This window comes from Xenia sp. Carnegie-2017, unplaced genomic scaffold, assembly GCF_021976095.1.
Source record: "Xenia sp. Carnegie-2017 unplaced genomic scaffold, XeniaSp_v1 HiC_scaffold_26, whole genome shotgun sequence".
NCBI classification, from domain to species: Eukaryota; Metazoa; Cnidaria; class Anthozoa; order Malacalcyonacea; family Xeniidae; genus Xenia; species Xenia sp. Carnegie-2017.
Genome location: NW_025813489.1, coordinates 525,413 through 552,983, shown reverse-complemented (window position 1 = coordinate 552,983; position 27,571 = coordinate 525,413). Strand labels below are relative to the sequence as shown.

Sequence of the window (27,571 nt, the reverse complement as noted above, 5' to 3'; positions counted from 1 at the left end):
AACATAAAGGACAAAGAACAACCCAATGAACGACAAGGTGCAGTTTACAAAATAAACTGCTCCGACTGCCACGCCTCCTATATCGGGGAAACTGGCAGGAACTTAAACATAAGACTTACTGAGCACAAACGAGCTACTAAGAAACAAGACAAAACTAATCACATTGCCGAACATCACCGAATCACAAAGCACAACATTGACTGGGACTCGGCAAAATGCATCACTTACAGTACTGACTATAGACAACGGCTTACATTAGAAAGTTGGTATACCAACTTGGAACAAACCCCCCCCTGAACAGATCACAGCAATTACCGGCACCTTACAAACGACTTATTCACAATACAAACAAACGATCAACTAAAAACATTACACTTCAAACTAATTCACAATGACAATACACAATTGACACCCACACATTACAACTAAAAACGTCACACCTAAATCACACATCACAACTAAAAATAAAATATTTCACTTCACACTAATCCACAATGACAATACACATTTCCTGCACATTTCCTGTACACACAATACAATGACGTAAGAACCAGACAATAAATACGGCTAACCTGACGTTTACTCCTCATTTGACTGTGAAGATGACTACCGCTAAGGTTGTCGAAACGTCAGTCAACAACATCAAAAACAGTCCTTCTCAGGACTTCATTAACCTGGACGATCATCATTTACAAACATATAGAGTACAATTTATTAGTTGATAACGTTTTTTGCGAAGAAAGTGATCTGGAAACTAGAAAAAAATAGTTCAAAAGAAAAGACCCCTTTTTTAAAATTTTTTTGAAGGATTTTATGTTATTTTAAAATACAACCAGACTGCCATTAAATGGAAAGGAAAATCTATTAAGTTTTGTATCAATTGTCCAAAACCTTGTTTCGAGATGATTTAAGTGATCAATTAAATTTTGTACCTATGAACTTTATATTAAGCAGTTAACCAGCTTTGACAACTTAATTGTATTATTTGCTGTTGGTACTTAATTGAACTAAAGAACGAATAATAATCGTATAATAAATTCAGTGAGTAAGATAAAAACTCTATTAAACATTATTCAAGAAAACTTTTAAATTCACAAACTATAATACTTAAAACACTCAAGGCTGACATAATATACAAAAAACCATGAAAAAGTTTCTACTGGTAGAGATTCTGGATTGTCTGATAGTTGAAAATGTTGTTGGCATTAAAGCTAGAACAACAGCAACAGCTCACTTGAAAAGGTTCATTTTCCATGCTTTTATTGTTTTAAGATTTTACAAACCGTTTGTAGAAGAAAATGTGTTGAATAGCATATCGGTTAAAAATCTTGATGGTGAAAAACATGATGTATTAACTAGAACAAGAGTATAGGCCATAGAACCTATGCGCCATATGTAATACAGGTTAATGATGGTATGGTCAATTTATGCATGAATAAACACAATGTCAGAAAAGGCCAAAATATTGCTTTTATAATAACGTTACTGTAAATGGCTATTTAACTGAAGTTACAAGACAAAACTCGGTTAATATCTATCTCCAAATGAGCATAAAATAATAATCATACTCACTTAAAAAATTCTGGATATTCATTCATGGCATCATTGAAAAGATCACCACTGACTCGCACCAAATGTAGACTTTCTCTTTGCACCTTTATAGAACTTTCATTGTCTAATCAAGAGTTGACAAATGAAACAAATGAAGCAACAACGTACCTGGATAGCTATGGCGGCAGCAAACATTATTTTACCAAGAATAAGAAAGAATATCATACATATGCTGATTAGTTTGTCAACAAACTGCTCGTCACAAAACACCATCTATAAAAATATCAATAACAACATACAAATAACGACAGTTTTTTTTGGCTTTTCCGCATTTCACTTAACTTAGGAATTGGCCTCTTAATCTCCTATTGTACTTTATTCAATTTGCAAATAAATCATTACCAGCTGTACCAGTGAACGTTAAAATACACATGCGCGTCTTATTTAAGAGAACCTTTTCCAAGAGTCACTTTTTTGATACACCTGGAATATAGTTCGTTGGTTGTTAGCGTCTTAGTGCTTTTTTGATGCAACAGTTGACGTTTTTTATGAATTTATTATTCATCTCCATAGAAAAACTTTTAAATCGTCTTATTTTGGGATTAATAGGTGAACAACACTTCAATAAAATCTTGTACGTGTATTACATAAATATTTTAGAAAATAAATGAGCTCTAGTTGTTGTATTGTTGTATTTTCTCATGCTCTGTCATTAGGCTGCGACTACAGATATTTTTCATACGTCAATTTCTACGTGAGAAAGTGAATCTCATTTCATTTGGTTATAAACTATATATGTATGTTGCAACTAGCATTCAATTTATTGTTTTTGGAAATTTAACGTAAATTGTAACAGTGAAATCTGCACAAAAATATCATCAGGCATTAATATTTCATTATTGGCTGATTTCTAAACAACATGACATAAGCATCCGCATAAACGTAAACTTAAAAAATATATAACTCAAAGAAGAACAAATAAAGAATTGAATAAAAATTCCACGATGTCTTTGTTCTTGTAAACATTTTAGTAAGAAAAACTAAAGTCTTTTCGCTCATGTTCATTCCACTGTTGTAAAACATGCATAAACGTTTTAGCACGCTGCCTTACCCTACACTTTTATTCCATCAAAATCGCCATTTTCATTTTCCATTCATTGATATACCGTGTGAAAACTTTAAGAAATAACTTACAAGAAATTCCTCTGCAGTACAAAAAGTGTGAAGTTCAAAGTAATTATAAATGTCTTATAATACAATGATATCAAACAAAAATATTTCCACTCGAAGTTCAGGCACAAAACTAGAAAATTTACTATAATATACATATACAAGGACAAAAAATGTTTTCATATTCTTAAAAATTATTTATCAGGATTAATGGCACAATTTCACAGAATACATACGTCAGTTGTTTTGCGGTAATAGTTAATCTGATGAATGTCGCGAGCTAAACCAAAGTCTGCAATTTTCATTACTCTATCTTCACCAACTAAAATATTCCTGGAAGCAAGATCGCGATGAAAACACTACAAAATTATTGGTGGTGTAAGGATAAATCATCACACCAATGCTTATATAGCTGTACAGTGATATAGTTCAATCTAAAGCTACCTTTCTTCCTGACAAATACTCCATTCCACGAGCAATTTGATAACTGAAGGAGACGAAATCCCTAAGGCGCAACTTTTCTTCTCCTTCTATTGGAATGGTCTCTCCGTTTCGGTCAAGTCTTCCTTCACGAAGATATTCTCGTAAAATGCCGAAAGGTGCATATTCGACAACCACCAGTAGCGGTCCTGAGGATTTAATGAAAGTAAATCAACGTAGAAAGAGTATTGAACGCTAAGAATTGTCTCACAAACATAAATTTAAGAGAAGGAAAGTTGTGTATGACCAGACTCACTAAGAAGACTCATCAGAGAGAAACTTTTTTGGCAAATTATTTCTTGGGGAAAGATAGGGTGTATGCTACTCATAAGTGAAAGTCAGATGAACGAAATCAATGTCAATATCTTAATGAAAGAACCAATATAAAATCTTAATTCAAGATTGTACAACTCAGCATTTTAAGCACAGAACACTAACTAAACCAATAGTTTTAAAAGAAGTGTTAGTGAAACTAAACGACATAATGCATTTTGGCAGACTAAAAGTCGGAACTATTATTAACTTATTACTCACCATTTTGTGTGCAACACCCCATAACATTATTAATATTCTTATGGCGACCAATATATTTCATCACCTCTGCTTCAGAATGAGATCCATTAACTCTGCCTCGGTAGCGTCGTCTAGGGTGAACATATTGACATATGAATATCCTGTCCTTTTAATCAAATTATGTTTTTTGAAATCCTTTTGCACAAACTCAAATTAGCTAAACCTTTCAACGTCTTCACGGCAACAATAGTCTTTCCGAAGTTCTGTTTGCCAACACCGAAAGCCTCGGCTTTTAGCACCTTACCAAAAGCACCCTCGCCTATTACTTGCAAAGATTCAAATTCTCTCGATTGATTTCCCATCTGGGGTCAAATTGCATCACCATTTTGCTGACCTACATGGATGAGACATATTTTATATAGTGCCCAATGCACTCATAATTATGGGCTGTTGTTTATATTTCATCGATCTAAGAAGACTTCAACATGCAGCAATCGTACAATAGTCAGGAGATATCATATATAAATAGATACAATAGTCATAGAAGTAGCTTTTGCTCGAAGCATATGTCACATAGTGTTTCCTTCTAATTTAGAAGCATAGTTTATGCGTGTAAGCATGTAGCTAGTAGGTATTCTCAACATTCAGTAGACTTTCAAAATGATCGGGGATGATACTTAAGTCTGACAAACCCGAGTCATGTCTTCGAAAACGCTGATTGTTCAACAGCGGATTCGTCGAGCTAGTCGACACAGATGATGAAGTAGAGCTCAGCAGGTCTCTTCCCTTCCGTGGATAATTTCGAGGGCGATTGCCGGTAACAGTAGATATGGTGCAGGTATGGTCCCGGAAGTAAACGGAGCTCTTTCCCGTGTCAATTAGTTTCCAGTCCTAGGAAGTAAACAGGGCGCGCTCGTGTAAACCGGAAACGACGTAAAATGAACGAAGGTTACTATATATTACTTATACCTATGAACTTTATATTAAGCAGTTAACCAGCTTTGACAACTTAATTGTATTATTTGCTGTTGGTACTTAATTGAACTAAAGAACGAATAATAATCGTATAATAAATTCAGTGAGTAAGATAAAAACTCTATTAAACATTATTCAAGAAAACTTTTAAATTCACAAACTATAATACTTAAAACACTCAAGGCTGACATAATATACAAAAAACCATGAAAAAGTTTCTACTGGTAGAGATTCTGGATTGTCTGATAGTTGAAAATGTTGTTGGCATTAAAGCTAGAACAACAGCAACAGCTCACTTGAAAAGGTTCATTTTCCATGCTTTTATTGTTTTAAGATTTTACAAACCGTTTGTAGAAGAAAATGTGTTGAATAGCATATCGGTTAAAAATCTTGATGGTGAAAAACATGATGTATTAACTAGAACAAGAGTATAGGCCATAGAACCTATGCGCCATATGTAATACAGGTTAATGATGGTATGGTCAATTTATGCATGAATAAACACAATGTCAGAAAAGGCCAAAATATTGCTTTTATAATAACGTTACTGTAAATGGCTATTTAACTGAAGTTACAAGACAAAACTCGGTTAATATCTATCTCCAAATGAGCATAAAATAATAATCATACTCACTTAAAAAATTCTGGATATTCATTCATGGCATCATTGAAAAGATCACCACTGACTCGCACCAAATGTAGACTTTCTCTTTGCACCTTTATAGAACTTTCATTGTCTAATCAAGAGTTGACAAATGAAACAAATGAAGCAACAACGTACCTGGATAGCTATGGCGGCAGCAAACATTATTTTACCAAGAATAAGAAAGAATATCATACATATGCTGATTAGTTTGTCAACAAACTGCTCGTCACAAAACACCATCTATAAAAATATCAATAACAACATACAAATAACGACAGTTTTTTTTGGCTTTTCCGCATTTCACTTAACTTAGGAATTGGCCTCTTAATCTCCTATTGTACTTTATTCAATTTGCAAATAAATCATTACCAGCTGTACCAGTGAACGTTAAAATACACATGCGCGTCTTATTTAAGAGAACCTTTTCCAAGAGTCACTTTTTTGATACACCTGGAATATAGTTCGTTGGTTGTTAGCGTCTTAGTGCTTTTTTTTTTGATGCAACAGTTGACGTTTTTTTTATGAATTTATTATTCATCTCCATAGAAAAACTTTTAAATCGTCTTATTTTTGGGATTAATAGGTGAACAACACTTCAATAAAATCTTGTACGTGTATTACATAAATATTTTAGAAAATAAATGAGCTCTAGTTGTTGTATTGTTGTATTTTCTCATGCTCTGTCATTAGGCTGCGACTACAGATATTTTTCATACGTCAATTTCTACGTGAGAAAGTGAATCTCATTTCATTTGGTTATAAACTATATATGTATGTTGCAACTAGCATTCAATTTATTGTTTTTGGAAATTTAACGTAAATTGTAACAGTGAAATCTGCACAAAAATATCATCAGGCATTAATATTTCATTATTGGCTGATTTCTAAACAACATGACATAAGCATCCGCATAAACGTAAACTTAAAAAATATATAACTCAAAGAAGAACAAATAAAGAATTGAATAAAAATTCCACGATGTCTTTGTTCTTGTAAACATTTTAGTAAGAAAAACTAAAGTCTTTTCGCTCATGTTCATTCCACTGTTGTAAAACATGCATAAACGTTTTAGCACGCTGCCTTACCCTACACTTTTATTCCATCAAAATCGCCATTTTCATTTTCCATTCATTGATATACCGTGTGAAAACTTTAAGAAATAACTTACAAGAAATTCCTCTGCAGTACAAAAAGTGTGAAATTCAAAGTAATTATAAATGTCTTATAATACAATGATATCAAACAAAAATATTTCCACTCGAAGTTCAGGCACAAAACTAGAAAATTTACTATAATATACATATACAAGGACAAAAAATGTTTTCATATTCTTAAAAATTATTTATCAGGATTAATGGCACAATTTCACAGAATACATACGTCAGTTGTTTTGCGGTAATAGTTAATCTGATGAATGTCGCGAGCTAAACCAAAGTCTGCAATTTTCATTACTCTATCTTCACCAACTAAAATATTCCTGGAAGCAAGATCGCGATGAAAACACTACAAAATTATTGGTGGTGTAAGGATAAATCATCACACCAATGCTTATATAGCTGTACAGTGATATAGTTCAATCTAAAGCTACCTTTCTTCCTGACAAATACTCCATTCCACGAGCAATTTGATAACTGAAGGAGACGAAATCCCTAAGGCGCAACTTTTCTTCTCCTTCTATTGGAATGGTCTCTCCGTTTCGGTCAAGTCTTCCTTCACGAAGATATTCTCGTAAAATGCCGAAAGGTGCATATTCGACAACCACCAGTAGCGGTCCTGAGGATTTAATGAAAGTAAATCAACGTAGAAAGAGTATTGAACGCTAAGAATTGTCTCACAAACATAAATTTAAGAGAAGGAAAGTTGTGTATGACCAGACTCACTAAGAAGACTCATCAGAGAGAAACTTTTTTGGCAAATTATTTCTTGGGAAAGATAGGGTGTATGCTACTCATAAGTGAAAGTCAGATGAACGAAATCAATGTCAATATCTTAATGAAAGAACCAATATAAAATCTTAATTCAAGATTGTACAACTCAGCATTTTAAGCACAGAACACTAACTAAACCAATAGTTTTAAAAGAAGTGTTAGTGAAACTAAACGACATAATGCATTTTGGCAGACTAAAAGTCGGAACTATTATTAACTTATTACTCACCATTTTGTGTGCAACACCCCATAACATTATTAATATTCTTATGGCGACCAATATATTTCATCACCTCTGCTTCAGAATGAGATCCATTAACTCTGCCTCGGTAGCGTCGTCTAGGGTGAACATATTGACATATGAATATCCTGTCCTTTTAATCAAATTATGTTTTTTGAAATCCTTTTGCACAAACTCAAATTAGCTAAACCTTTCAACGTCTTCACGGCAACAATAGTCTTTCCGAAGTTCTGTTTGCCAACACCGAAAGCCTCGGCTTTTAGCACCTTACCAAAAGCACCCTCGCCTATTACTTGCAAAGATTCAAATTCTCTCGATTGATTTCCCATCTGGGGTCAAATTGCATCACCATTTTGCTGACCTACATGGATGAGACATATTTTATATAGTGCCCAATGCACTCATAATTATGGGCTGTTGTTTATATTTCATCGATCTAAGAAGACTTCAACATGCAGCAATCGTACAATAGTCAGGAGATATCATATATAAATAGATACAATAGTCATAGAAGTAGCTTTTGCTCGAAGCATATGTCACATAGTGTTTCCTTCTAATTTAGAAGCATAGTTTATGCGTGTAAGCATGTAGCTAGTAGGTATTCTCAACATTCAGTAGACTTTCAAAATGATCGGGGATGATACTTAAGTCTGACAAACCCGAGTCATGTCTTCGAAAACGCTGATTGTTCAACAGCGGATTCGTCGAGCTAGTCGACACAGATGATGAAGTAGAGCTCAGCAGGTCTCTTCCCTTCCGTGGATAATTTCGAGGGCGATTGCCGGTAACAGTAGATATGGTGCAGGTATGGTCCCGGAAGTAAACGGAGCTCTTTCCCGTGTCAATTAGTTTCCAGTCCTAGGAAGTAAACAGGGCGCGCTCGTGTAAACCGGAAACGACGTAAAATGAACGAAGGTTACTACTGGATGACATAATTAATTGAAACACGATAAAACTTAATTAAAATTGTCAATTGTTTTCTATTTTTAAAGTATTATTACATCCGTTTTCTTGTTTCCTTCGCAAATATAAAAAAGGAGAACACGTTACAATTTTATTGAGTTAAAGTTATTTGGTAACTTTTGTCTTACTAAAACGAAAATGGCTTTAAAAGTAGACATTGAGCAAGCAAAGAAGTGAAGGAATCGTCCTTCGAATTTGAAGATGAGAGCCATGTTTTAGATGAACGCCAAAGCAATATACAGAATAAATTGTTAAAGTGCTATGCTACTGAAATTGGTTTTAAAATATACGAAATTGATGAGGAAGAAGTCATGAAATCCTTCTTTGATAGTTTACAAGATATGACTCCGATGGTAAATGGGTTAGAACTTATCAAGTACACTTGTAATGATTGGAGAAAAATATTTATGACAGAAAAAAAGAACAAATAAGAACATGAGACTCTGATATTCTTAAATACATTTTATTGAAATAAAACATTTTTATTTAATTAAAAAAACTAGCAACGATCACTCTGAAATAAAAACGAAAGTAAACGTTACAATTTTATTGAGTTAAAATTATTTGGTAACTTTTGTCTTACTAAAACGAAAATGGCTTTAAAAGTAGACATTGAGCAAGCAAAGAAAGTAAAGGAATCGTCCTTCGAATTTGAAGATGAGAGCCATGTTTTAGATGAACGCCAAAGCAATATACAGAATAAATTGTTAAAGTGCTATGCTACTGAAATTGGTTTTAAAATATACGAAATTGATGAGGAAGAAGTCATGAAATCCTTCTTTGATAGTTTACAAGATATGACTCCGATGGTAAATGGGTTAGAACTTATCAAGTACACTTGTAATGATTGGAGAAAAATATTTATGACAGAAAAAAAGAACAAATAAGAACATGAGACTCTGATATTCTTAAATACATTTTATTGAAATAAAACATTTTTATTTAATTAAAAAAACTAGCAACGATCACTCTGAAATAAAAATGAAAGTAAACGTTACAATTTTATTGAGTTAAAATTATTTGGTAACTTTTGTCTTACTAAAACGAAAATGGCTTTAAAAGTAGACATTGAGCAAGCAAAGAAAGTGAAGGAATCGTCCTTCGAATTTGAAGATGAGAGCCATGTTTTAGATGAACGCCAAAGCAATATACAGAATAAATTGTTAAAGTGCTATGCTACTGAAATTGGTTTTAAAATATACGAAATTGATGAGGAAGAAGTCATGAAATCCTTCTTTGATAGTTTACAAGATATGACTCCGATGGTAAATGGGTTAGAACTTATCAAGTACACTTGTAATGATTGGAGAAAAATATTTATGACAGAAAAAAAGAACAAATAAGAACATGAGACTCTGATATTCTTAAATACATTTTATTGAAATAAAACATTTTTATTTAATTAAAAAAACTAGCAACGATCACTCTGAAATAAAAATGAAAGTAAACGTTACAATTTTATTGAGTTAAAATTATTTGGTAATTTTTGTCTTACTAAAACGAAAATGGCTTTAAAAGTAGACATTGAGCAAGAAAAGAAAGTAAAGGAATCGTCCTTCGAATTTGAAGATAAGAGCAATGTTTTAGATGAACGCCAGAAAAAAACAGTAAGACTTTAATTAGCACATAGTAGAAATGGCCTAGTCTTACTCTCCAACAACACTTCCTTATATAAAACTATAAAGCAAACATTTCTGCTATGCTTACCATATTCACAAAATGTTTCGCTCATATCGAGCTCATCAATATTTGTTTCCTGTCACGTAAAAATGAAGAAAATTATTAAAATATAATTTTTACCATACTACCTGTTTAGCGACAAGAATTTCCCGAAAGAAGGAATAAGGTCTATGACGGGAGGTAAACTTACTTAACTTATGTGACAATGCACTGTATATGCAAATCTTTTTTCAGAAATATTTTAAAAAATTAATATCTATCCTCGCTTTAACAAAATCATTGAAACAAGGTTTGCTTTTTAAATAAGAATTTACATCTAAATGAAAAATTAGCATTACATCATGGACTAGTTGTTTATAGACGCATTGTTGAACGCTAATATGGGAATTGGTTGTTTACCCATATATTCTGTTGCAAGCAACCGATTTTTTAAAGAAATTTAGTTTTAAAAGAAATCAATCAAAAGGTATCATGTAGATCGCGTCAGTTCTATCATGAATTGTTTTTTTTTTCAAACTTATAAAATCGACATATGAGATAGATATTCTCAGAAGAACAAGGAAATGGGAATTATTCGCACGTAAAGAGTCATCAACATTGGAGCAGCTTCACTTCCTACACAAATGCAAATCCACACTTTAATCCAAATAGACGCTCTAAACGTCTCTAAGCTAAAAGCACGTGTAAATAAATATCCTAATTCTGATGAAGGCTCGAAGCAACGAGTCGAAAGCTCAATAAAAATCACTTAAAATCCGGAGAAACGTTTATATTTTATGTACTTCTATATGTATATATATAAAAAATGTATTTACAAAGTGCCCTCCCGGCTATCACCACAGTGCAATGGTGACTCCTGCACTTGGGACAAAGGAGTCACCATTGCACTGTGGTGACTCCTGTGTCCCAAGTGCAGGAGTCACCATTGCACTGTGGTGATAGCCGGGAGGGCACTTTGTAAATACAATAACTCAATATTTGAGAAAGAAAAAAGGGATTTTATCTGAAAAGTAATATTTCGATATTGTTACAAATTCATCAACGGACTATATTTACCAGCCAACAGAAGCTCTACTTATATTTGGGTTAAGTCATTTTAGCGGAAGTGCGGGAATGTGTGCTGGATGGGAGGGATTAGTTGATTGAGGCAGTGAAAGCAAATAGTGACGGCTCTTTGCTGGCATTAAGCCCATTAGTAAGTTCTGCTTTGTGTGATTTACTAAAGAGTGCTTCCATTGGTAAGAGTCGGTTTCTGTTTAAGTAATTAACGAGGAACATATTATATAGCTGTTAAGTACGAGTTAGGTAATGTTAGAATTAGGTTTTTCAAAAAGTGTTTTATGATCAAGTGTGCTGTTGTTGTGATATGTAATGTTCCGTGCTTTTGGCTTTCTAAGAAGTGCTGTACAATAGCGCTTGTTTCATGTTGTGTGTTATGTTCATAAAGTCGGCTTTTATGGTATCTCTCAATTGTACCAATGTAAGATTTGTTACAACCGGGGAAGTAACTTGACATACGACATTGAAACGAGACAGTGGTGAGATTTTGTCTTTGTTGGAAGTAAAAAGAAGCTTTTTTTTCGTTTAAAAATAATAATAAATTAAACTGGTTTGATGAGCTATTAACGAAGTTTTTCTAAGACAGTTATAAATATGTTTGTAAATGATGATCGTCCAGGTTAATAAAGTCCTGAGAAGGACTGTTTTTGATGTTGTTGACTGACGTTTCGACAACCTTAGCGGTAGTCATCTTCAGAGTCAAATGAGGAGTAAACGTCAGGTTAGCTGTATTTATTGTCTGGTTCTTACGTCATTGTATTGTGTGTACAGGAAATGTGCAGGAAATGTGTATTGTCATTGTGGATTAGTGTGAAGTGAAATATTTTATTTTTAGTTGTGATGTGTGATTTAGGTGTGACGTTTTTAGTTGTAATGTGTGGGTGTCAATTGTGTATTGTCATTGTGAATTAGTTTGAAGTGTAATGTTTTTAGTTGATCGTTTGTTTGTATTGTGAATAAGTCGTTTGTAAGGTGCCGGTAATTGCTGTGATCTGTTCAGGGGGGTTTGTTCCAAGTTGGTATACCAACTTTCTAATGTAAGCCGTTGTCTATAGTCAGTACTGTAAGTGATGCATTTTGCCGAGTCCCAGTCAATGTTGTGCTTTGTGATTCGGTGATGTTCGGCAATGTGATTAGTTTTGTCTTGTTTCTTAGTAGCTCGTTTGTGCTCAGTAAGTCTTATGTTTAAGTTCCTGCCAGTTTCCCCGATATAGGAGGCGTGGCAGTCGGAGCAGTTTATTTTGTAAACTGCACCTTGTCGTTCGTTGGGTTGTTCTTTGTCCTTTATGTTCGTTAGTACTTGTCGTAATGTTGTGATTGGTTTATGTGCGACACGTATGTTGTATGGTCGTAAGATACGCGAGATAGTCTCAGACGTACCTTTGATGTAAGGTATCGTTGCTGTTGTCACTGAGTTGTTCGTTTCGTTGGGTTCGTTGGGTTTGTAAGTGTTGCGTTTGATAAAGTCAGAGTTATAGTTGTTTTGTCAAAACACGTTTGAGATAGTTGTTTTCGTTTTGTAGAGCGTCCGGTGAATCACATATGATTTGTGCACGTCTTGTTAATGTTCTGATTGTGGTGGCTTTGTGTGATGTAGGGTTGTAAGATGATTGGTCTAGTAGTCGGTCAGTATGTGTTGGCTTGCGATAAACTGTTGTTCCTAGTTTTTGATTGTCATGTTTTACCAAACAGTCGAGAAAAGGAAGAGTTCCGTTTTCTTCGACATCTTTGGTAAATTGTATGTGGCTGTTCTGTTTGTTGATGTGAGTATGGAAGTCATCAATCTCGTCTGCATGTAGTGCTGTGATTGTGTCATCTACGTAGCGAAACCAAAAAGGTAGTGCATGTTTGTAAGTCATGAGTGCCCGTTCCTCTATAGATTGCATTACAATTTCAGCAACTACAACAGAAACGGGCGAGCCCATTGCTGTCCCATGTAATTGTTTGTAGTGTGTTCCTTTGTATTGGAAGTAAGTCGAGGTGAGGCAGAGCTCTAGTAACTCCATAATGTCTTCTGTCGGTAATGGCAGTACGTCCGTGGTGTTTGTAATGAGGGTTTTTGTACAAGTAAGTGCCAGATTAAGTGGAATACTGGTGAACAGTGATTTCACATCAAAAGACACTAATATAGTTGTCTGGTATTTGTATAGTGCACAGTTTTTAATGAAAGTTTCAGTGGATTGTAGCTTGTGTTTTGATTTGTTTGTGAGTGGTTGCAGTATGTTAGTCAAGTACTTTGAAAGTTCGTAAGTAGGCGAACCACAGAATGATACAATTGGTCGCATGGGTATTTGTGGTTTGTGAAGTTTTGGTAGTCCGTATAGTCTGGGTGGTCGTGGTACTGAACATCTGAGTCGATAGTAAATACGTTCAGATATAATGTTAGATTTTCTCATAGAGAAGATCTTGCTGTTAAGTTTGCGTACTAGTGATGGTGTTGGGTCTCGTTTGAGTTGTTCGTACGTTTGTCTGTCGTTAACAAGTGCGTCCATTTTGTTAAAGTAATCATTCCTGTCCATGACCACAGTCACGCGTCCTTTGTCTGCTGGTAAAATGACGATGTTGTTGTCGTGCTTTAGTCGTTTGAGTGCTTGTTGTTCGTCTTTTGTCAAGTTGTTGTCACGTATAGAGGACGATTGTAAAGTGGAGGCTATCCTGCTTCTGATCTCGTCTTTTGTTGTCTCTGACAAGTCTCTTTGATACGCCAGGACAGCCTCGACACTTGATACTATTGTCTCAGTCGGGATTTGTCTAGGTGTTATGGAATGTTTTAGTCCGTAAGATAGTAGTCGCGTTTCAGCTTCGTCTAATGTGCGGGAAGAAATATTCCTCACCCAGTTATCGTCATGTTTATGTCTTGCACGTGTTTTAGTTTGTTTTAAACGTTCAAGTTTTTGTTGTTGTTTGATTTGGTGTTTTGTCTCTGTCTTGTTTGCTCGTTTCTCTGCAATAGTTTGTATGGTAGAAAGTAAAGTATCACTTACTGTCGTTGGTATGAGTTCCTTCAGTTTGTTCAGTCTTTGTTCTTGTTGTTTGATGTAATAGTTGATTCGTCTGTGACAGTCGTTAATCCGTGCTCGTATCAGTCGTCTGCTGGTGGATTTGACAATCTGAATAGCCTCTTGTGTGTTCAACGGAGACTTAATTCTAAGTCCTGTCGGAACGAGACCAAAATCCTTGCAGCGGTGGTTGAACCAGAGTTGTTGGCGTATGCGTCTGACGTTGCTTGCAAAACGTATGTAGTCGTTAGCAAGTTGTTCGCTCTGTCGTCCAAATGATCGTAATAAAGTAAATGGTTTGAACCCGGGAGTATCGTTGTATGTTTGTAAATGATGATCGTCCATGTTAATAAAGTCCTGAGAAGGACTGTTTTTGATGTTGTTGACTGACGTTTCGACAACCTTAGCGGTAGTCATCTTCAGAGTCAAATGAGGAGTAAACGTCAGGTTAGCCGTATTTATTGTCTGGTTCTTACGTCATTGTATTGTGTGTACAGGAAATGTGCAGGAAATGTGTATTGTCATTGTGGATTAGTGTGAAGTGAAATATTTTATTTTTAGTTGTGATGTGTGATTTAGGTGTGACGTTTTTAGTTGTAATGTGTGGGTGTCAATTGTGTATTGTCATTGTGAATTAGTTTGAAGTGTAATGTTTTTAGTTGATCGTTTGTTTGTATTGTGAATAAGTCGTTTGTAAGGTGCCGGTAATTGCTGTGATCTGTTCAGGGGGGTTTGTTCCAAGTTGGTATACCAACTTTCTAATGTAAGCCGTTGTCTATAGTCAGTACTGTAAGTGATGCATTTTGCCGAGTCCCAGTCAATGTTGTGCTTTGTGATTCGGTGATGTTCGGCAATGTGATTAGTTTTGTCTTGTTTCTTAGTAGCTCGTTTGTGCTCAGTAAGTCTTATGTTTAAGTTCCTGCCAGTTTCCCCGATATAGGAGGCGTGGCAGTCGGAGCAGTTTATTTTGTAAACTGCACCTTGTCGTTCGTTGGGTTGTTCTTTGTCCTTTATGTTCGTTAGTACTTGTCGTAATGTTGTGATTGGTTTATGTGCGACACGTATGTTGTATGGTCGTAGGATACGCGAGATAGTCTCAGACGTACCTTTGATGTAAGGTATCGTTGCTGTTGTCACTGAGTTGTTCGTTTCGTTGGGTTCGTTGGGTTTGTAAGTGTTGCGTTTGATAAAGTCAGAGTTATAGTTGTTTTTTGTCAAAAACACGTTTGAGATAGTTGTTTTCGTTTTGTAGAGCGTCCGGTGAATCACATATGATTTGTGCACGTCTTGTTAATGTTCTGATTGTGGTAGCTTTGTGTGATGTAGGGTTGTAAGATGATTGGTCTAGTAGTCGGTCAGTATGTGTTGGCTTGCGATAAACTGTTGTTCCTAGTTTTTGATTGTCATGTTTTACCAAACAGTCGAGAAAAGGAAGAGTTCCGTTTTCTTCGACATCTTTGGTAAATTGTATGTGGCTGTTCTGTTTGTTGATGTGAGTATGGAAGTCATCAATCTCGTCTGCATGTAGTGCTGTGATTGTGTCATCTACGTAGCGAAACCAAAAAGGTAGTGCATGTTTGTAAGTCATGAGTGCCCGTTCCTCTATAGATTGCATTACAATTTCAGCAACTACAACAGAAACGGGCGAGCCCATTGCTGTCCCATGTAATTGTTTGTAGTGTGTTCCTTTGTATTGGAAGTAAGTAGAGGTGAGGCAGAGCTCTAGTAACTCCATAATGTCTTCTGTCGGTAATGGCAGTACGTCCGTGGTGTTTGTAATGAGGGTTTTTGTACAAGTAAGTGCCAGATTAAGTGGAATACTGGTGAACAGTGATTTCACATCAAAAGACACTAATATATAGTTGTCTGGTATTTGTATAGTGCACAGTTTTTCAATGAAAGTTTCAGTGGATTGTAGCTTGTGTTTTGATTTGTTTGTGAGTGGTTGCAGTATGTTAGTCAAGTACTTTGAAAGTTCGTAAGTAGGCGAACCACAGAATGATACAATTGGTCGCATGGGTATTTGTGGTTTGTGAAGTTTTGGTAGTCCGTATAGTCTGGGTGGTCGTGGTACTGAACATCTGAGTCGATAGTAAATACGTTCAGATATAATGTTAGATTTTCTCATAGAGAAGATCTTGCTGTTAAGTTTGCGTACTAGTGATGGTGTTGGAATATGTCAATATATTCGAATTCATTACAACAAGTGATTAACTTACATGGGAAAAAACGGTAAAACTATAACACATAACTAGAAAGGCCTAATCGTAGAAAACATGACATTACTATAACGTTAAATATAAATAAAATACTTTTCGACACCACTTGCTTATTTAAAACTGTAAAGTGAACATGTTTGCTATATTTACCGTATTCACAAAACGTTTCGATCATATCGACCGTTTGATAATTTGTAGCCTGTCAAGAAAAATGGAGAAAATGATTAAAATCGATTTTTTATCATCACAATTCGTCATGTCCATGTCCATCACATGGCGCATATTATTTGTGGCCTGTGACGTAAAAATATAAAAATAATTAATGCATCAATTTGTGCAATAATACTTAAAACTATGCTCGTTTAACTTCAATAAGAAGCAGATACATTAGTAGATACATTTGGTCTTGCGAGATCGATTATGAACAAACAAAAAATTAAAACATTATCTATTGCACGAACGATTTTTTGTTGATCCTGTAAAGATATAGTAAACTACGCGCACAATAATAATTTCATGACACTTTTTGCAAATATTTTCCACTTATTATTTTATAAACAGATTTGTTTGTAAAAGTTCTACATTTTTTGCTTTTATCATATAGTGGAATGTTTTCTTTTTGCAGCAACATACAAAGTTTATGATGATATTATACATGAAACTTTTATATCAGTTTATGGAAGAAAATAACTGATTAGTATTGAGCGATTGAAAATTTAAATCGTCTTATATTTCTCTACTATAGAAAGCAGGCTGCTTTGATAAAAGAGTAATAAAAAATTACCTCCTCTTCATCACCTCCTCCTTCTTTTCCTGAATTATTATTGAAAGTAATAGGTTATACGCATTGAACAAAATAATCACTGATTTTTTTTTAAGATTAGGTAACAAAGAGTAACGTGTTAAATCAGAACATTACAGGACATTTTTTATATTACTATACATAACAATGTCTCTATTAATCATACGTTCGTGTGACACATTCCATGGCTTTGCTGTATGAAGTCCTTTTATTTGACTAGCATTTAACTAGGACATTACACTAATTCTTATTTCAACTATTATTCTTAATGAATGATCTTTGGTAATTTGCCACATTAATCAAAAGTGTTGTGATTTACGTATGATTGCCGTAATTTGCCTTATTCAAATATTTCTCGCAAAAACTTATACGTTGGTTACACAATAAAAAAATTAAACATTTAAAAATATCACAAAAACCTGCTAACTACATTAATATATCCCATTGAACTACAAATACAGGGAGCACTACCTGTAATACAAAACCATAATAATTTTTTAAGCCGTGATTTTAACCCAGACACGCGTGTGTAATCAATCGTGTAATACTCCGCGAGAGAATCTCGAAACACTAAACACGCATGTCTGGGGTAAAATCTCGCGTGTCTGGCGTAAGATATGTCTTTAATTGTTTGCTTGAGGTTGCGTTCCATGTACTTTAGTTCAATGATGTATACAAAAAAATATTTTTAGTAACCAAAATCCTAGGACTAATGGCAATTCGCACTTAATTCGTTTGCTAATCGAATTAGTTTATTCGAATTAGATTCTTTTTAAAATGAAAAACACAAGTGTTCACAGTTAAAGTTTTAAATGACGATATGATCTTCGCACTCTGCTGGACAATTCAAGCAATCGTCTCAGGACTTGAAAAAATCAGGTGACTCAACGGGATTCGAAGCCATGACCTCTGCGGTGCCGGTGCAGTGCTCTGACCAACTGAGCTATGAAGTCACACAGTGGTGAGCAGGTCAATATTGTTGGGCAAGTTAAAGTTTTTTCCGCATTATTTTTCGCTTGATAACATAGTATCATAAGAAACTCAATAGGATAGATATGGATTAGCATCTATTTTAGTCAAATTAAGGGTATTGTGGGTACATACTTTAGCATCTATATTTTTTATAAAATTACTATTTGCATTTGCTTCACATGATCGACATTCAATTTGGCGCCTTTCCTAGACCATCTTTGAATATTTGATAATAACAATATTTTACGAAAAATATTGCTGCAAGCTAACACAGCAGAAAGAAAAGCATGAAATCGCATGAAAAGTCTGGTCAAAAAGCTAAAAACACGTAAATGATCAAGATTGATCCGATTCTTTTCGTGTTATCATGCAGACTAAACTAATCCTCTTGGAGACCACCTTCTCAAGTGGCCCAAGTTAGTTCGGATCGAATTTGTTTCCGCATCACTTACAAGTGTTCACTTTAGCCCTCATACGGAATCGAATCGATTTCAAATCGTTTAAAAGTGTTAGTATGAATGGGCCCTAAATAAAATATTTTAGTCACATAATGCATAAAACAAGGAATCCTGACGGATTAAAAGTCAGCATTAACATAGAATGATTAAATGCTTTTAGAGCACTCTAGTTTTTTTATTGTTCACAAAACTTGATTACTTTCAATCTTTAAAGTCGCTAAGCACGAGCAAGAAAAAGCTGTGGCCTGGTCAGTCTGGCAAGTTTTAGTACTGCCGTACTACTACGTAAATTTTAGAATATTTTCATTTCTTTTTTTGTTAAGTAGATTGTTCCTATTGCAATGAGTGAACACAAAACAATTTATAATGCAGGATAAAATTTCTTGGTTAGCTAAGACACATTGAAAAAATATACATATAATTCAGACACGTTGACTTGAGAATAACGATAAACGCATATTCAAATCACACTTGATTTAGACAGTTTATGAGGGAATACGTTATCATATTTTTATTTATTACAACAGATGCTCGAATGAAATAGAAAAAAACAGTAAGACTTTAATTAGCACATAGTAGAAATGGCCTAGTCTTACTCTCCAACAACACTTCCTTATATAAAACTATAAAGCAAACATTTCTGCTATGCTTACCATATTCACAAAATGTTTCGCTCATATCGAGCTCATCAATATTTGTTTCCTGTCACGTAAAAATGAAGAAAATTATTAAAATATAATTTTTACCATACTACCAGTTTGGCGACAAGAATTTCCCGAAAGAAGGAATAAGGTCTATGACGGGAGGTAAACTTACTTAACTTATGTGACAATGCACTGTATATGCAAATCTTTTTTCAGAAATATTTTAAAAAATTAATATCTATCCTCGCTTTAACAAAATCATTGAAACAAGGTTTGCTTTTTAAATAAGAATTTACATCTAAATGAAAAATTAGCATTACATCATGGACTAGTTGTTTATAGACGCATTGTTGAACGCTAATCTGGGAATTGGTTGTTTACCCATATATTCTGTTGTATGCAACCGATTTTTTTAAAGAAATTTAGTTTTAAAAGAAATCAATCAAAAGGTATCATGTAGATCGCGTCAGTTCTATCATGAATTGTTTTTTTTTTCAAACTTATAAAATCGACATATGAGATAGATATTCTCAGAAGAACAAGGAAATGGGAATCATTCGCACGTAAAGAGTCATCAACATTGGAGCAGCTTCACTTCCTACACAAATGCAAATCCACACACTAATCCAAATAGACGCTCTAAACGTCTCTAAGCTAAAAGCACGTGTAAATAAATATCCTCATTCTGATGAAGGCTCGAAGCAACGAGTCGAAAGCTCAATAAAAATCACTTAAAATCCGGAGAAACGCTTATCTTTTATGTACTTCTATATGTATATATATAAAAAATGTATTTACAAAGTGCCCTCCCGGCTATCACCACAGTGCAATGGTGACTCCTGCACTTTGGGCACAGGACGTACGGTTATAGATAACGAACATAGTGCGTTACTTATAACGAATCAGTGCTGTACTAGGAAATAATTTATACAAACATAACAGGCAATATTAAACATGCACCAGTAAAATATAACTATAAGTCATTGAGTTAATTCATTTCATTTTTTTGTGTTTAGAGAACAATTCTACACTTGGGAAACCAAAACCGGTACCATAGAACTTGTTTACAGACGAAACCAAATCCACTTTGCTCCCTCGACTACAACGAATTCCTAACATCGTTCCTTGTTTCCAGACGCTCAATGGCGATTTATCACAAGCAATAGCCGCAATACATGTAAAACTGTTAAACTGTTAAACATTGCAGAAATTAAACTGGGTAATGTAAAAGATTTTTGGTTACATCTTCTTATATTTCTGAATTTAGGAAAGCCTCCTATATTGATAAATCATTATAAAAATAATTACCTCTTCCAATGCATAAGCTCCTGTACTGCTGAATGCAGTTGAAACTGAAAGTAATACAATGTAAGCATTAGATATAATGGTAAGTGATGAAAGTCAATTACGTTTTAAGATTGGGTAATATAATATGAACCATACTTCAAATAAAAGACTCATGCTTAACTCAATATTTGAGAAAGAAAAAAGGGATTTTATCTGAAAAGTAATATTTCGATATTGTTACAAATTCATCAACGGACTATATTTACCAGCCAACAGAAGCTCTACTTATATTTGGGTTAAGTCATTTTAGCGGAAGTGCGGGAATGTGTGTTGGATGGGAGGGATTAGTTGATTGATGCAGTGAAAGCAAATAGTGACGGCTCTTTGCTGGCATTAAGCCCATTAGTAAGTTCTGCTTTGTGTGATTTACTAAAGAGTGCTTCCATTGGTAAGAGTCGGTTTCTGTTTAAGTAATTAACGAGGAACATATTATATAGCTGTTAAGTACGAGTTAGGTAATGTTAGAACTAGGTTTTTCAAAAAGTGTTTTATGATCAAGTGTGCTGTTGTTGTGATATGTAATGTTCCGTGCTTTTTGGCTTTCTAAGAAGTGCTGTACAATAGCTTTTGTTTCATGTTGTGGGTTATGTTCATAAAGTCGGCTTTTATGGTATCTCTCAATTGTACCAATGTAAGATTTGTTACAACCGGGGAAGTAACTTGACATACGACATTGAAACGAGACAGTGGTGAGATTTTGTCTTTGTTGGAAGTAAAAAGAAGCTTTTTTTTCGTTTAAAAATAATAATAAATTAAACTGGTTTGATGAGCTATTAACGAAGTTTTTAAGACAGTTATAAATAATTTTTGTGCCTTTTGAGCCTTGATAAGGTATCCCAAATTTGGATACGTTTTGGTTGATGGTTGGAGATTGAGAGAAATCATTGGATGAACTAGTTAGATTGTATTTGTGTTAAAGTTTGCTAATAATTGACTTGAACAGTTGTCGTTAATTTGTTGTCGTCATCATAAACATTAGGTACGCAATTACGCATACTTGAATATTTTAAGCTGTGGTCTCGTCCATCGTTTTCAAGCTATTTTCATATGATATTGTAACAGGACCTGGCTGAAATTTCAGCACGACAAACAGGGCTAAAACTTAGCCCGGGTTGAAATTGCTCCATGTAATTGTCCTCTTAAAATCACAAATAACTTACATGATGGCTCTTTCAAAAATTGAGGAGACGGCTCATCTTCAGCCGTGTTTTCTGTAATCAAGAAATAGATAAAAAAAGAAAGCCTAAATGTGTGTTTCTTGATATCAAAATGAAATTTAAGCTTCAATTGTCCATAGAAAACAAATATTTATCTTCTTCACATGTAAATATTATATCTCTTTTGACATTTATTCAACTGAAGGGAAACATGTGTTTATTAGTTGACTTACTTACTGAAATATCTATGGTAGCGGCCTTTCAGTCTATGCCACGTTCTTCCTGCAATAATCTAGAAAAATTTAGATCAGACAAATGTTGTCAAAGTGCTGATCCCATTTTACGACATAACCGTCAATGCATTACATTTTCTTCTGCCATTTTTTTCCAAAAGTTGTGGTCGTACACTTCTCTGCGCTGTGTTAGGTTTGATTGATGTAGCCATCTATCTTACAGCTAACTGTTATGATCACCATCTATAGATTCGTGCGAATTGAACTCATGCGTGCTGTGGGTGAAAACGTTTCTTGATAATCAATTTCCTGCACTTGAGAGTAACCTTTGGCTACAAATCTGGTTTTAAACGTTTCCGCCTCGTTTTGGTCTGTCTTAATTGTGTAAACCCATTTCTCCCCACTATTTGTCTATTGTTTGGTTTTGGTACAAGCTCATATATATCATTTTCTACCAGGGCTTTCATTTCAATATTCATGGCCTCTTGCTATTTTTCTGCTTCATGTGCTTGAACAGCCTGTTTGTATGTTAATGGCATGCCCTCAACCCTATAACATTAGTCTACTGTAAGACTTAAATTGTTGTTTGTTTGGTTTTGTCCAAAATAACTTGGTTTGCTTCGCTTCCGTGTGGGATATCTAACAAGTTGTCTTGTTCATGCTGCCCTTGTGCGTGCGTGTCACTAATTAATTCAGGATTGTTTTGTTTTTGAAATATCTTTTTGTTCTTTTAAATTGTGCGGCTTTTCTTCTGTTTCATTCATACTATCTGCATTTTGTATTCGATCTGAAATCATATCGTCGATATCATTTATATTTTCTGCCTGAAATTTATCATGAAATTTGACACATCGTGCTTTCTCTTCTTTATTTGATTCCGAATAATAAATCAAATATGCCGGACTTTCTTTGTTATAACCAACAAAGATTCCTTTTCGACCGCGATTGTCTAACTTTTTGGCATTTTGTACGTATGCATAACAAGTGGATCCAAATACATGCACGCTGCTTAAATTTGGTTTCTTACAAACCAAAGCCTCGAAGGGTGTTTTTCCTAAACGTGAGTTGAAACACCTGTTTCGAATGTAGACTGAAGTCATCAAAAAGTCATCAAACCATATTTGGGTAGCTTTGCCTCTAAAAAGACATCTTGCCAGGGTGTAGATAAAAAGCGGACGCGGACAGCGGACGCAAAACGCGCAAATAAAATGCCTTTAGTCCATTCGTAAAATACTCTTATTCTACGTCGAAAAATATACATTGAAAAAGCTAAAATAAAAACGAAACTAAATGATGCTTTTAAGAGATACAATGAACTACCTCTCGACTATAACAATAATGAGCAATGTTGTATAAATACACACATGTGCAGTAATTATCTTTACATTTCTAAAAATATGTGTCTTCATCACAGCTGTTAAAACGGCATGGCGTTTTACAGACGCACCTATTCCGTTAACTCTAATGTTACGGATATCTTTGGTGTGTACTTGACGTTCATGTCATCAATCTAACAAGCATATTAGGGTGTTTTCCGTCTGATGTTATCACGAAAGACCGTAAATTTAAAGTGCACATACAGTTATTTTTAGTTTTTTATTCTCAAATAGATTTTGGATAAATAATACAAATGCCGTTTACAGAATTTGAATAACTTTTTTCGTTTTTGAGTTATCTTTCGGCAAAGATGCGAATAAAACCTAAATTTCAACGTTTTGTGAAAAATGTCGAGAGCTCTAATCTACAGTGGCCCGTATGTGCAATACACGAATAAATATGTAAGTGCGTAAAAAAATTATAAATCTCCAACAAAATAATCATAACACAAATCAAACTACTAGATGCAAGTAATTAAATTTTATTAAGTGTTAATTATTGAATAATACGCCACAAAAAGCTGTCAAAAACACTACTAAATCTTTCACTTGCGTGAAATGTAGAATCAACTAAAATATTTTGAATACAAAATACAAAGTTGCATGTGGAAAGATTATGGATTATGTGGGACGTTAGGTGTCAATGGCACATGTTCCCAACTTGGCTTGCTTTCAACAACCAAAGCACACACGTGTATTCTCTAGTATTCTCCATTGAGTGGTATTCTCATTTCCGACAAAGTTGCATGCTTAATCCTTCCAGACGCCACAAAATCGCGCAAATGTATTGTTGCTTTTGTGGGTATAAATTAGAAGACAAAAAAAAGTGAGTGAAAAAAAAGTGAGTGAAACAAGTGGTGCCAACGCCGAGATAGATCCAGGGGCGAAACTAGCACCATTTTAATGGGGAGGGGCTCGGGATGAAATTGCCCTGCAAGGACATAAGATGCCCTGCAGATCATATGGAACAGTACTTACACTATATATTTTTGTAATACATGTTGTATTTTTGTGGCAGAACGCACTTTAGCGTACTATTAAATCTTTAATGGCAGTTTTCGCATCTTTGCAGTTGCCCAATTTTTTAAAATAATATTTAAGTCAACATTGTCCGTAAGATCTTTTTCACATGCAAGAACGATTAAGTCATTTAATCGCGTATCTTTCATTGTGGATCTCAGGCAGTTTTTGACAATCTTAAGCATGCTGAAACACCTTTCATCTTGCCACGGACACTGGAGCGGTCAGCAATAGTTGATACGCCTTGCACACCGTTGGAAAGACGTTTTTGTGTTTGAAAGCAAATAACGCAACGTCTTGAAGGGATTTACGTTCTGATTTAAGTTGTGATGACACAATATTATTGAAAATTTCCAACTCAGACAGCAGTATTTCTGCATCAAAATCTTTTAACGCCGGTGGAAAAAGACTACACATTTCAATAACTGTTTCAGCCATCGGCCTTTCTAGCGGCAGCTGTAAGCTCTCTCCAAGAGGTTTTATTTTGTCGATGCAATCTTTAATGTTATCGGTATACTCGGTAATAAGTGAGTCTAGAACCAAGTACATTTCCTTTCGGTAGAAATCTTTAAATGATGTTTCTGTTGTTATTTCGAAATGCTCGCCAATTCGTTTGGGTGGCTTTAATACCGATCACAATAAATACCAATCACATTTACACATTTGTTAGTTTCGGTTTTTTTGTTTAAATAATTGCTATTACTTACCATTCATCCTTGACTTTCCTTTTTCCTAAAATAAACTATACAAACATTAACTACTAGAAAGCTTCGATCAATTTAAATCAACAAAATTTATCTTAGTGTTTGTGTTTACTGATGTAAAAATATAGTATGGTGTTTAAGATATAAAAACTTCAAGATATAAAAACTTCAATAATTTTACTTACGAACACTTCGATGATGATGCATATCTGCTTTTAAAATGTCCGCCAAAACAAGAGGAAATTTATAAACGGAAAGTTTCCTTGATGCGTACCGTTTACCGTTTACCGTTTTCCGTTCTTACCCATGAAGTGCAAATCCAGCTTAAATTAAAACTGAACTATATTTTCAAATTATGTGGATAACTGTTCGCACGTATCCTAGTGTTTAGTTTTGTAATTAGCCCTGCAAATTCAATCGTTGCCCTGCAACGTTAACATTTTTGGGGGTTAGTCCCCCCCCATACCCCCCCTTAAATTTCGCCCCTGGATAGATCGCTCAGCTTCTACTTCCAGTACTAATAATCGGGAAACATTACATCCCGGGCGGAGAGAGAGGGTGCGTCTGCGATGCATTATGGTCAGTGTAGTGGATAAAATGGTATTATTCAACTACTCCCATTTATCCCAATGATTTATATTCAGTGAACGGTAATAACAACAATGTTGTAATTACAGTTCACTGTTTATAATTGAAAATGAAAAAAGATACGATTAGAGGGTCAGCAAAAAACGATGTACATGTTGTATGAGTTCATGCTACGTAATTGATCGCTGAATACGAAAACTTTTTTCTGCACTCGTCAAAAGCAGGTATGTTACGTATGTATTCTCCTTTTCGTATTTACTGTTTTTGTATTTAAATTGTAATCAATTTTTGACTTTTAAGTTAAGCAACTGAATTAAGAAACTACAACCATGCTTTTAGAGTGTATAATGCAAAAGGTTTGTAAGCAGAATACAGGAAATGGATAGGACGTTATGACAAAGTTGTGCTAAGCTTTAAGTGCTACCTATTCAAGTTTACTTCTTCTAAATCCAGCACAATCACTGAAGCACTTATGACTGTTTGCCTGTTTCCTTGGAAACTTATTTAATGTAAAGATGATAAATGTACACATTTATATGATATCAATTCCAATAATTTTAGCATGGACAAACAAAATAGTTGGAGAGGGCAGCAGAAAAGTCTAAATTTAAACAGCTCGAATGGAAAAATAAAATATGTTACTTAGGTGAAATGAAAAATTAAATATGTTGCTTATCATATATGGAGCATTGCAAACTTTCTCTTAGGAAATGCATGATGATCATCCATTGTTAGAAGAATGTGTTGAGTCAAACATCACTCTTGAACAACCGTTGCATCTGGTTAGTTTTTAGTTGAATTATTCAGGTTTCTAAAAAGTAATACAGTAAATTCTTTATGCTTGTCAGAAAGCCAAAGTAATATTATAAACTCTTTAGATTTCCCAGAATATTGATGAAACTATCACCGCTGATGTCGACAAATCTCAACCTGATGAAGTAAGTGCAACTTACAGATACAAATATAGTGCTCAGAGCAAAATGAAATAAAGTAGCACAGATAAGATGAAATCTTAATAGTTTAAAACTTAACTCAGGATTTTATGCTTGATGCAATCTACTATAATCTATTTAATGGGATCCTCACCTATAATATGCAATAATATACTTTCTGCCAAAGTGCAGGGTTACCATCTATGTATATGGTAATCATGAGGAGGACGCAATGTTTATGTATAAATATATAAAAGTGAGTATAAGTTGACTAAGCTTATTGTGAGTAATGTTTATAGTGAAACACCTTAATCATGTTTTTCATTTCTCAAATTAATAAGCATATCATAAAATATTATATATCAAATAAATCTTTAAATACTTCAGTTAGCATTCATAATCAAACATTATTGACAATCATAACAACTTATTCATGACTCACTAATCACTATGTCAACAAGATAAATATTTCTCCCTTAATGGAAACTTGTTCAAATAATCACCAAGATAATGTAAAACTTTAGGAGAAACAACACACTCATAACATGCATTGGTCTCACAGAAACGAACCCTACCACAACCTAGGAAGCACATATGCGTGTTAACACTGACCACTCTAACCCTGGCATGCAATGTTTTCATATGAAACTTATCATGAATGTAATTTCCGTTCTCTGCCTAGAAGAAAAACTGTAACCACTTGTTGACTGGAGTTATTTTCCCTCTTGAAACAATTTAAACTTGAGTTAAAGAATTTAAGTTCCCAACAAAATGTATTGTTTTTTTCTAGAAAAATATTGCAACTGTTTTGTATTATACTGGATTATTGCTTCAATTTTCTGCAGTAACAAATTTGGGGGAACATCAATCATTTGCTATTCTTGACTATAATGTGGAGAAAAGAAAAATTATGG

General features: G+C 34.4%; 2 protein-coding genes and 1 long non-coding RNA gene across 4 annotated transcripts; 1 reads left to right on the top strand and 2 right to left on the bottom strand.

Annotated features, from left to right (window-relative positions):
• Window positions 1-2,751: 2,751 nt before the first annotated feature.
• On the bottom strand, window positions 2,752-7,856 carry LOC124453916 (LEAF RUST 10 DISEASE-RESISTANCE LOCUS RECEPTOR-LIKE PROTEIN KINASE-like 1.1). The gene is given in 12 exon segments (XM_047004744.1): window positions 2,752-3,080; window positions 3,166-3,350; window positions 3,736-3,813; window positions 3,816-3,845; window positions 3,938-4,076; window positions 5,471-5,575; window positions 6,716-6,838; window positions 6,924-7,108; window positions 7,493-7,570; window positions 7,573-7,602; window positions 7,695-7,796; window positions 7,799-7,856. Coding segments are annotated over 12 exon segments (1,251 nt in total). The 3' UTR covers window positions 2,752-2,942.
• A 2,013-nt stretch (window positions 7,857-9,869) lies between these two features.
• On the bottom strand, window positions 9,870-22,265 carry LOC124453891. Its single transcript, XM_047004723.1, has 9 exons — window positions 22,171-22,265; window positions 22,042-22,096; window positions 21,808-21,858; window positions 20,609-20,652; window positions 19,310-19,358; window positions 17,209-17,237; window positions 16,575-16,623; window positions 10,175-10,223; window positions 9,870-9,893 (listed from the first exon to the last, which is right to left on the bottom strand). The coding sequence occupies exons 1-8, from the start codon at window positions 22,183-22,185 to the stop codon at window positions 10,210-10,212; spliced, it is 306 nt and encodes a 101-aa protein (XP_046860679.1). The 5' UTR covers window positions 22,186-22,265; the 3' UTR covers window positions 9,870-9,893; window positions 10,175-10,209.
• Window positions 22,266-25,688: 3,423 nt separating this feature from the next.
• LOC124453878 lies at window positions 25,689-27,559 on the top strand. Of its 2 annotated transcripts, XR_006951248.1 has the most exons (5): window positions 25,689-25,949; window positions 26,287-26,371; window positions 26,433-26,507; window positions 26,604-26,663; window positions 27,448-27,559. It is a non-coding gene; the product is annotated as an uncharacterized LOC124453878 (long non-coding RNA). The 2 variants fall into 2 exon arrangements; XR_006951247.1 differs by lacking the exon at window positions 26,287-26,371 and having other exon boundaries at window positions 25,704-25,949.
• Window positions 27,560-27,571: the final 12 nt, after the last annotated feature.

What these genes read in the sequence shown, in the direction of transcription:
- LOC124453891 (XM_047004723.1), bottom strand. An exon ending in CGAAACATTTTGTGAATATG is followed by an intron (nt 17,238 to 19,309) that starts GTAAGCATAGCA and finishes ATAATAATTCAG; the next exon opens with GAAAAGAAGGAGGAGGTGAT. An exon ending in GAGGAGGTGATGAAGAGGAG is followed by an intron (nt 16,624 to 17,208) that starts GTAATTTTTTAT and finishes TTTTCTTGACAG; the next exon opens with GCTACAAATTATCAAACGGT.